Source organism: Ranitomeya imitator, chromosome 5 (genome assembly GCF_032444005.1).
Source record: "Ranitomeya imitator isolate aRanImi1 chromosome 5, aRanImi1.pri, whole genome shotgun sequence".
NCBI classification, from domain to species: domain Eukaryota; kingdom Metazoa; phylum Chordata; class Amphibia; order Anura; family Dendrobatidae; genus Ranitomeya; species Ranitomeya imitator.
The window spans coordinates 349,799,386-349,810,830 of NC_091286.1; the positions used below are offsets into that span (position 1 = coordinate 349,799,386).

The 11,445-nt window shown below is 44.3% G+C and overlaps 1 protein-coding gene across 1 annotated transcript in view; it reads right to left on the reverse strand.

The window, feature by feature from the left end:
- Positions 1 to 10,096, reverse strand: part of BCKDHB (branched chain keto acid dehydrogenase E1 subunit beta) — a 278,964-nt gene extending 268,868 nt beyond the window's left edge. The window contains exons 1-2 of the mRNA XM_069726451.1: positions 9,911 to 10,096; positions 1,804 to 1,881 (exon numbers count right to left, since the gene is read on the reverse strand). Of these exons, the coding sequence (XP_069582552.1) occupies positions 1,804 to 1,881; positions 9,911 to 10,052 (220 nt within the window). The 5' untranslated portion in view covers positions 10,053 to 10,096. The remainder of the gene's footprint in view (positions 1 to 1,803; positions 1,882 to 9,910) is intronic.
- Positions 10,097 to 11,445: the final 1,349 nt, after the last annotated feature.

The following is an 11,445-nucleotide window of genomic DNA, read 5'->3' on the forward strand; positions in this document are numbered from 1 at the left end:
GTATGTAGTGGTTGTTTTTTTTACTTTAACGATGGTAACCAGGGTAAACATCGGGTTACTAAGCGCGGCCCTGCGCTTAGTAACCCGATGTTTACCCTGGTTACCCGGGGACTTCGGGATCGTTGGTCGCTGGAGAGCGGTCTGTATGACAGCTCCCCAGCGACCAAACAGCGACGCTGCAGCGATCGACATCGTTGTCGGTATCGCTGCAGCGTCGCTGAGTGTGAAGGGGCCTTTAATGAAAGGTTTTTCTAACTGATCCTCATGTCCAGTAATCATCCATTAGAACAGATCCAGCAGCGATCCGTTGACAAATAAAGTTTGCCGTCTGTTGCGCTCCAAATTAAAAGGATCAGGGGTTTTTTTCTTACTGGAAGTGGGAAATAAAAATGTAATCTACACTACAGGACATGTGAACTTTCAAGTAATCTAACTGATCCAGTAAGCCAAAAACTGATTCTTTTCAAAATTCGGGAAAAAAAAAAAATGGATGGTAATTTTTATGGATCCATTTGACATAGACTTCAATGGTAAAAAAAAAAAAACTTGTGTGTGAACGGATTATTGCTGGGTCCATTCTAAAGGTACCGGATCGCTGCAGCGTCGCTGTTTGGTCGCTGGAGAGCTGTCACACAGACAGCTCTCCAGCGACCAACGATCCCGAAGTCCCCGGGTAACCAGGGTAAACATCGGGTTACTAAGCGCAGGGCCGCGCTTAGTAACCCGATGTTTACCCTGGTTACCATCGTTAAAGTAAAAAAAACAACCACTACATACTTACCTACCGCTGTCTGTCCTCGGCGCTGTGCTTCTCTGCTCTGGCTGTGAGCACAGCGGCCGGAAAGCAGAGCGGTGACATCACCGCTCTGCTTTCCGGCTGCCCGGCGCTCACAGCCAGACCAGAGAAGCACAGCGCCGGGGACAGACAGCGGTAGGTAAGTATGTAGTGGTTGTTTTTTTTACTTTAACGATGGTAACCAGGGTAAACATCGGGTTACTAAGCGCGGCCCTGCGCTTAGTAACCCGATGTTTACCCTGGTTACCAGCGAAGACATCGCTGAATCGGCGTCACACACGCCGATTCAGCGATGTCAGCGGGAGAGCCAGCGACGAAACAAAGTTCTGGACTTTCTTCCCCGACCAACGATCTCCCAGCAGGGGCCTGATCGCTGCTGCCTGTCACACTGGACGATATCGCTAGCCAGGACGCTGCAACGTCACGGATCGCTAGCGATATCGTCTAGTGTGACGGTACCTTAATGTCTCATTACTGGACATGTGAACTTAGCCCTATACACTTATTAAATTATCTAAAACTGGACAAACACATGAGAAGCCAAATGAGCAAAACCAATTGTGACAAACGTAATTCATTGTGCTGGGGGATGTGTTGCCATAGCCCTGATGGTACTATCGGCTCACCTAGGCCAACTAGATTTTATGAATTCATTTATTTGGCAACTTCTTTCTTCATTTGTTTTACACCAGAGGATGCCTGTAAATGTTTCCGTTGTTTTTGCTTCCCAATGTGTTGTTAAAAGCGTCAAACAAAAAAGGGATAAATCTAAAAGTTTAGTAGAACTGTATCCTTTGGCACATAAATGGCATTTTGTTGGGGCATGCAATTATCATTAACAGATCTGTTTGCCTTTCAGGACATATTTCCCTTAAAGTTCTATACATTTTATTTTCCTTTAAATATAAAACATTAGATGGCAAAAGTATCAAGTGACAGTTGTACATCATACAAGCGGCTCAGTACAAATCCTGGACACATTTATTTCCATTTCCTCTGCTGTATACCTGCAGTCGGATCCTTTGATAGGGTATTATCTAACGCACTTTGTACGGCCTGGAAAAGGTTCATTTTCTGAGTTGGTCCTGCAAAAAAAGATTGAAATATTAAAACACTAATAACATTTAAATTGGAAGAAAAAGGAAAACTGTTTGAATGCAAATTCTGCCAAGAATTGCGTGGATCCAATTAACTGGGTTGTCGACGCAGAATACGCTATCCATGTGCCGCACCTATCTCTAAACGGAATCCCCTGATCTCCTGTTCAAGTCAGCGTCCCACCACAAAGGGGTGGAGAGCTATGGGAGTTCTGAAAATAGACCAAACTAGTTGCTTAGCCGTGTTCTGAACTCCAAAAGTAATGAAGGGAGAGCCGATGCAGCAGCCACCATCTCTACCTGGCCGAAATGGGGAAAAGGGATACCCCCGTTCTGGAGATAGATGTGGGACAGAGATTTAAGGCATATTCTATTAGGATTATTTTTAATTATTACTAGGCTCCAAATGACCCTATAGACATTGTAGCAAAGCCAGGTAGGACAGTGTTAACTCCTTCACCGCCTTGGAGTTTTTACGTTTTAGGTTTTTCCTCCCCTTCTTCCCAAAGCCATAACTTTTTTATTTTTCCATCAAGATAGCCATATGAGGACTTGTTGTACTTTTGAATTAACCCATTGATTTGATCATATAGTGTACTGGAAAACTAGGGGAAAAAAATCCAAGTGCGATGAAATTGTAAAAAAAAATAAATAAAATAATGATGTTTTTGATTTTTAAAGCTGTTCACTAAATGTTAAACTTGACCTGTGATTATGATTCTCCAAGTCATTACGAGTTCACACAAACCCAAACATGTATAGGTTTTTTTCTTATTTAAATGGTAAAAAAAAAAACCAAAGATTGCAAAAAAAATGGCGCCATAGAGTCTCCATTTTTCAGGATCTGGGGCAGTGCAAGGGCTAATCTTTTGCGCTCCAAACTGACGTTTTAATTGATACCAATTTGGGGTTGCCTGTTATTGCATTTTATTGCCACATTGCAGTGACAAAAAAACCAAAACAAAACATAAGTCTTGTGTTTTGATTTTTTTTTTTTTCTCGCTAAGCAGTTTACCGAACGGACAAATTCTTTTTTTATTTTGATAGATCGGGTGTTTCTGAATTGCAGAGATACCAAATATGTGTTTTTTTTTCTTTTACGCTTGCTTTAATAGTGTCATGAGCAAACTTGAAGCTGTGATCATCTGATCGCTTGTGCTCAAGCCCTGCTATGTGTAGCAGAAATGCTCATCTGCTATGAGCTGAGCGACAGCCACGGAGCGGCACTCATCGCAGTTCAGCAATGACAATCACAGGGTTCTCCTGCAGACACTGGGTTGTCATGCCAAACCACTGGCAACTGCGGTCATGTGTCAGCAGCGCCTATGGGAGAAGCTAATGACACGCATCCGGCTTGCGCAAGTTAAATTGACAGCAGCATTTAACATGGATCGCAATTCCACCCACAGCAGTTAGAGGCATATGACAGCTGATCAGAACAGCTGTCATGTGCCGAAAAAGGTGCAAGCTCAGTGCTGGAGCCCTCAGCAAAGAGAGGGAGGCAACCTATGACGTACCTATATAGGTCGTAAAGGGGGTAAATTCCCAACTCTGCAGGGTTTGACTAGAGGCACCTGCATAGCTTTTACTAGAAGCAGGAAGTAGGTTCACATGGTATGCAGTCTTGGGGTCATATTTGACACAGAACTTTCTTGTATTCCCTATATCCAAGCACTCACTCTTCATGTTACCAGCATCTCAAAAGCATCTCCAAAATTCAACCTTTTCTCACCTTTGAAAATGCAAAAACTTTCTGTAGCTCTTATGCATCCTCATCTAGATTACTGTAACCAACTCTCTACTGATCAGTCTCCCTCTAACCAAACTTTCTGCTATCCAAACCGTCCTGACTGCAACAGCCAGGGTCATGCTTTTCTCCAGCCACTTCACCGATAACTCCACCTTGTGCCAGTCATTGCACTGGTTGCCAATTTGCTACAGAATACTATACAAACTCATACCTCTCACTCACAACGTTTTCCACACCTCAACACCACCCTATATCTCCTCCCTAATCTGTCTATCACCCTACCCATGCTCTCCGCTACATAACTGATCTAAAACTAACATCCTCCATAATCCGAACCTCCCAATTCAGCCTCCAAGACTTCTCTCATGCTGCACCAGTTCTTTGGAATGCACTACACCGGACGATCCAACTAATACCTAGCTCCACGTTTTTGAGCGAGCTTTAAAAACACATCTCTTTAGGCAAGCCTATCACCTAAATTCACCTGTTCCCACATTTTAAATTTTACTCAGAACCAGATCCCTCCTATTTATCTGTGTCCACTTCCTCCTTGCACCCAATAGCATTTGGTAAACAGATACTCGCTGATGACGCAATGTTATTTGAAATACCCTATTTATTATAATGTTTGCTGGACCATACATGACAAGCACGTTCTACCTATTGTGTCCCCGCTTATAGAGAGTAAACTTTTGAGCAGCACCCTCACTCCTCCTGTAAGTGTTAAACTGTGTGTCATTTTGTAATGTATTTATTGTCTGTACATGTCTGCTTAATTGAAGTGCTGAAGAGTATGTTGGTGCTACAAAAAAAAAAGAAAAACACAACACACACCTTTTGATGCCTTTCTGGGAATATTGACATTTGGGTGTTATAGCGTGTCAGCACTGCTGCCAATCAATAGCCACCGATGGACTGCTTCACGCATGGGTTTGATCCAGAGGAAGTGTGAGCTAAGTAGCCCATAAGCAGCCGCTGACTGGAATGCCACATGACAGCGGCTGCCAGTGTCAGGTGATCTGGCGCCAACATCACGGCAGAGGCACCAGTGTATAAGGTTTTGTTGGGTTTTTTTTTTTTTTTTTTTTACTTGTGGGCCTATAGTATTTAAGAAATTGTCCAAGGAGAGGACACCCTCTAATTTCTATATAGGTTTTGTGCTCTGTAGAAGAAAGTTTAGCTCCAATTACTGTTACGGTAAAGAAGTCATCAGAACAGAATGCTGAACTACAGGGCTACATTATGTTAAACAGTAGAGAGTCCCAGTAATAACTTTGTCTTATTTTAATCACCTTTATCAAAAGGAGGGAAAGGAATCGCTAATAAATGGCAGCTTTGCCTATGGAGGAGGTCGTGGATCACCTTGATTTCTCCTACAGGCAGCATAAGTGAGGAGCTATTCATTAGTACTAGTTAATGCTGCCGTTTTTACAGGGCAGCAGTGGAGAAAATACTATAATGTAGGTTTTTCCTTAATACACCAGCCCATTTGAGCTTCCAAAATTGTCCAGATAGTTAAGGTGGAAATCCACCCAATAGTGATGCAAGCTACTGTAGGTTATACAGCTGTCCGACAACGGATCCTTTGGCCAATGGCCATCTCTCCTTACCCTTCCGAACCTGTGCATGCCTGGTTGGTTTGGCCGAGTGAGTGTACATTTTTTATTACTGTAGCAAGAGCATAGTAAAGCTGCTGCCTCTGAAGAACAGAAGAACCGAGCAGTTGAGGTCCTTACTATCTGCTATCTGAATATTTGTATTCTCCATGAAATTACGATTTTGGAGCACCTCTTCTTTGAACTCTGCATTAACAGCAACATAGAAATTGCAGTAGCTGTATACTAAAAATGTAACCTTGAAAATCTAATCACATGGGCTAATTGTGCTCCAGAAGGTCACAGTCTGATGCTGGTCAATCTTGCTTCATGCCTTGCAGCTGGTAACTCACATGCTTTAGGTTGCTACACACAAGGGAAATGTTCACTAGCGGCAGATTTGCTGCAATCCAAAAACTACATTCCTACTTCTGAATAGGGTCATTTACACAAGACACATATGGATTGTTGCAAACCACATTCAGGTGAGGTGGGACAATGCAGAAATTACCTCAACAAATCTACAGTGTCCGGATTGCTTTAAAATGCAAAAAAAAACAAACAAAAAATGAAAAACATTGCTCCACCTTCTCCTCAATCGGCTAATGAACCTGATGATAGATGGCCATTTGTAGTTCCAGCATTCTCTGAAATGGGTAAGCATGACATTCTTCTATAATCCTGCACTACACAGGGGAAAACGGGTTCCGCTTTTGTGTGGCATATGTGTATTGCTCCTTAGGAGGTAATCCTAAATACACAGTGAGAGCCATTATTCACAAATGGCGAAAACAGAGCGGTGGTGAACCTTCCCAGGAGCGGCCGGCCGACCAAAATTACACCAAGTGCGCAGCGACAACTCATCCAAGAGGTCACGAAAGACCCCACAACATCCAAAGAACTACAGGCCTCATCTGCCTCAGTTAAGGTCAGTGTTCATGACTCCACCACAAGACCAGGGTCACACTTGCGTGTGCAATGCGAGAAGCTCGCATGAGTCTCTCGCATCAATACCCGGCACTGCTGCCGGTAATCGGGACCAGAGAGTGCGGCTGCATGTATTTCTATGCAGCTGAACGCTCCGGTCCCAAGTGCCGGTGGCAGTGCCGGGTATTGATGCGAGAGACTCATGCGAGTTTCTCGCATTGCACTCGCAAGTGTGACCCCGGCCTAAGAAAGACACTGGACAAAATGGCCTGCATGGCTGAGTTCCAAGACGAAAACCACTGCTGAGCAATAAGAACATAAAACCTCGTCTCAGTTTTGCCAGAAAATATCTTGATAATCCCAAAGATCTTTGGGAGAATACTCTGTGGACTGATGAGACAAAAGTTGAACTTTTTGGAAAGTGTGTGTCCTAGTACATCTGGTGTAGAAGTAACACAACATTTCAAAAAAGGAACAACATACCAACAGCAAAATAGGGGTTATGCAGCAGGACACTGATCTAAAACATACCAGCAAGTCCACCTCTGAATGGCTTAAAAAAACATAATTTGGAGTGAACTAGTCAAAGACCTGACCTTAATGAAGTTGTTCACTACTTGGACAACTTCTTGTCATACCCCTCGCTTGACCTCCATAATAAAGCTTATACTTCCCTCCTGTGCTGGCACCGTTCCCCCGCTGTCGGCAGTTGCTCTCCCCGAGGCTCTCGTGTGGTGTTGGGACATATAATGTCAAGCGCCCAATCAGCGCTGGCGCCGGACAAATCGAACATGAAGAAAAAGTCCAGGATCAGCTGCAGCCCGGACTTCCTCTTCAAGTTCGATTTGTCTGAAGGTGGGAACAGTGACGCCAGCGCTGAATGGACGCCAGCGTCAAGTGTCACAACACAGCATGAAACCTTTCGGGGAGAGCGACTGCCGACACCGTGGGAACGGCGCAGGAGGTTAAGTATAAGCTTTATTATTTTATAGGGGCCAAACATTTTGATCAATAAGGGGTTGTCCTAGTATTGGTCAACCCCTTTAATTCGATTGAGATGCTGTGGCATGACCTTAAAAAGGCTGCCCGTGCTCGAAAACCCTCAGATGTAGCTGAATTACAACAATTCCGCAGAGATGAGTGGTCCAAAATTCCTCCAGATCGTTGTAAAAGACTCGCTGCCGGTTATCGCAAACTCTTGATTGCAGTTGTTGCTGCTAAGGTTGGCCCAACCAGTTATTAGGTTGCGGAAGCAAGCACTTTTTCGCACAGGGCCCTGTAGGTTTGGATTTCTTTTCCCCTTAATAATAAAGACCTTTATTTATAAACTGCACTGTTTTCTTGTGTTATCTTTGTCTAATATTTACATTTGTTTGGGGATCTGAAACATTAAAGTGTGACAAACATGCAAAAGAATAGGAAATCAGGAAGGGAGAGGGGGGTGCACTCCAGGTTCTGGCCCACCTGCTACATGTGCGATTCCCGGAGGAAAGATTGGCATCCAACTGAGCATGCCATAATGGTCCTCGTGCAAGGTACAAAACTAATCTGTATGTGTCTACAGCAAAGTATTTTAGGCCATGATCACAAGAGGTTGATATTGTCATGCGAGAGAAAATCGTAGTACAGGTGATGAGAAGATGGAGAACCTAACGTCTCCATTTTTCTGAGTCCGCAGCCCGGGTTATATGCGCATTTCAGCGTCACTTGGGGCGAGAGATTTCCCATTCTCCACTCTTTCACACTTATGCTCTTATAAAGAGCCTTATTACGTGCTTTGGTAGTCAAGTTGCATCTAAATCCCTTTTTTCTTCAGTCTTCGCCATTGTTGAGGCACATGTACCCTCCAGGAAATGAACCACACAATAACGTGGTGCAGTAAGTAAAAAAACGGATCTGTTACAATTAACTAGATCCAGTGAGCTAATTAACGGATCCGCTTTTCACAGACTTCAATGTTACAAAAAAAAAACGGTTCCAGCAAAGATCAGTTATTGAAAAATGGACTAAGAGGATGTGTCTGCACAATGTTTTTGACAACGGACGGCTGCGGGATCCATCTAGCTGATCACTACTGGACATACGGACACGGCCTCCGGCAGCCGCACTCTCGCTCTGCACTATTCTGCCGCGCTCGTGTTTTAACCCTTTCGATATATTCCTGGAAAACCCCTTAGGCTGGGTTCACACATTGGAAAAATCCGCACGGAATTCCTGCACTGATTCATTTGTATTTGTGCGGTTTTAAAGTGATGAAGTCAATGGCCAATATCCGTACCAGCAAGGAGCATGGCCACAACAGAGATCTGTCAGACACCCCCATTATTAGCCCAGCCTTAAACTGAGCTGTGACTTCCTGCCCACCCGGCAAACACTGGAACGATCCGGCGGGTCACAAACAGAAGACGAGGGGAGCAGCGCCGATATCAGAAAAGACGGCAGCTGGAAGATAGAACACTAAGGGCAGGGAACGTAAGTCACCGACATCACTCCTGCAGGAAAACCAACAACACTGGGGTGCTGCTTTCATCTGCGATTTCTTAAGGGTGGGTTGTGTATTTGCTGCGGATTTTAGGCGTTTTCCACATGTAAAATCCACAGTGTGTCACAGTACAGTAAGGCTGGTTTCACACTTGCGTTTCAAAACGCATGCGTTTTTTTAAAAAAAACAGATGGTGAAAAAACGCATGTAAACGCTGCGTTTTTTTGACGCATGCGTTTTTACATGTGGTGACAAAAACACGGCATTTTGACGCGTTTACATGCGTTTTTTCATGCGTTTGCATTTTTTAAACGCATGCAGATAAATGTGTGACAGCTGCCAATCATCAAAATAAAGTAAAAAACCCACTACAAACAGAAAGAGCTAGGGTTAGGGATCCTAACCCTAACCCTAAAGGGATCCTAACCCTAACCCTAACCCTACCCCTAACCCTAACTCTACCCTTAAAGGGATTAGGGTTAGGGGTAGGGTTAGGAGTAGGATCCCTTTATCAATTTTATGGTGTGGGGTGGTTTATCAGTATGTTTTTATGTTTTTTGTTAAAAAAAACGCATGCGTTTTTAACGCATGCAAACGCATGCACAAAAAACGCATGCGTTCCCATTGACTCCAATGTGTTTTGTGTCCAAAAAACGCCTCTCAAAAATACTACAAGTTGCATTTTTGAAAATGAACGCATGCAGTAAAAAAAACGCATGCAATTGAAAACGCGACCAAACGCGTACACAAAAAAACGCATGCGTTTTCAATGTTAAATATAGGGAAAAAAGCAAAAAACGCTGCAGACAAAAACGCAAGTGTGAAACCACCCTAACATACATCCACATGCTGATTTTTTGCATGGAATCCAGACAGAAATGTTTTTTTATTGCATTTTTTGTGCATATTTTACCCATTCATTTCAATGGGGATCCTAGAACTGCAGATTACACCGCTGGCCTGGTATTTATATTTGTTGCTGCATTTTGGGCGAGTTTGCACAAAGAACCGCATACAGGAATAAAGTGCACAGATTTCAGTCAGAAACTGCAGATTTTAGTTGAGAAAGACGCAGCATGTGAACCCGGCCTGAAGGAACGTCACCCAACCCTGTAGAGTCTATAGGGGCAGCCAGCCCCCATTGGCCACCAGGACCTGATCGCTCCATTCCACGATCGGCCGATGTGAGCAGCCTGCCATTAGGGTCACACATCGCCCCTGTAGCAGATGACACACAATGTCACACACAGGAGGAATCCTCACCATATCCTGTGGGCTCTGGGTCGGGCTGGAAAGTGAAATGTGCCACCGATCTCGTCTGTGCCCGCAGCCTGTGCCGATCCCATCGGGCGATGCACTTGGTCGCCCGGCTTCCAGTCCCGATCACTGTCCTCAGAGCCGCCATGTTTAAAGCCTGCAATGACTGAACCAAGCGCAGGAAGGGGGGGCTAGCGAGCGACTGATCTCATTGGTCGCGAGTGTGGGATAGTAACTAAGAGGTGGAATCTGTGCAGCCAATCACATGCCAGTATTAGAGGGGCGCGGCTTTAGCATCCTGTGACGTCACCAGCCCGGGCGGCCGTGCTGCTCTGAGGGAGTGAGGCAGGATGGCGGAGGGGGCTGGCCGGGACCCGCCCCTCATCCTCCACCACAACACCACGTGCAACTACACCAGTCACCTGCAGGTTTACGTGTATTTTGACCACTAGATGGCAGCAGACTAGACCACTTTATGGGAATCGACCAGAAGAGCACTTAAAGAGACATCATCTTCTAGTCATCAGACCACTGCAGCCAATTACAGACTGCAGCGGTGCTCTGACGTCCGAACAGGGAACACCTCCTATTGTCCTGGGCTAGGTCCACTACATTTTGGAAGGTGAGAATTCCTCCATTTATTATTTTTAATCCATCCGTTCCTTAACCCCTTAGTGACCTAGCTAATTTTGATCTTCAGGGCCAGGCCAAAATGATAAAATCTCATTAGTGTCACTTTATGAGGTAATAACTCTGGAAAGCTCCAAATGATCCCGGTGATTCTGAGATTGTTTTTTTTTTCATGACACATTGTACTTTATGTTAGTGATAAATTTAGGTCGATATGTTTTGCATTTATTTGTGAAACTATGAGAATTTGGGCAAAAAATTGGAAGAAGTAGCAATTTTCAAATTTTGTATTTTTGTATCCTTAAACCAGTTAGTCATACTGTCCCAAATAATGATGTAACATTTCACGTTTGTCTACATTTATATCACATTAGAAGGGTTAAAAGTTTCTAATCTTTTCTAGAAGTTTACAAAACCTGTCTTTAGGGACCATTCGGATTTAAATGGACATCGAGGGCCCTATATTTTGGAAACTGCCCAAAAATGACACCATTTTAAAAACCGCTCCCCTCAAAAACTTCCAGACTACTGTCAGAACATTTTTTTTTAACCCTTCAGGCTAGGGCGTACATAGAAATCACAGGCCCTATAGCAGAAGTTCTAATTGCCCCCCCCCCCCCCCATTAGCCTCATAAGTTATGATGCCACGAAAAGTGCCCCTCCCCCCCCAACACAGTATGATGCCCCATGGTGAATTCCTCTACATTAGCCTCCACAGGCACAGTATAGTGATCCTACTGTACCCTACCTCAACTCCTTAAGGCACAGTATGAGCCTCCAATTGTGACCTCCACACAGCCCCCCATGCAGTATAATGGGCCTACTTACAGTATAATGGCCTGCACAAGCCTTCCATGCAATATAATGGCCCCCACACAGCCCTCCACACAGTATGATGGACCCCACACAAA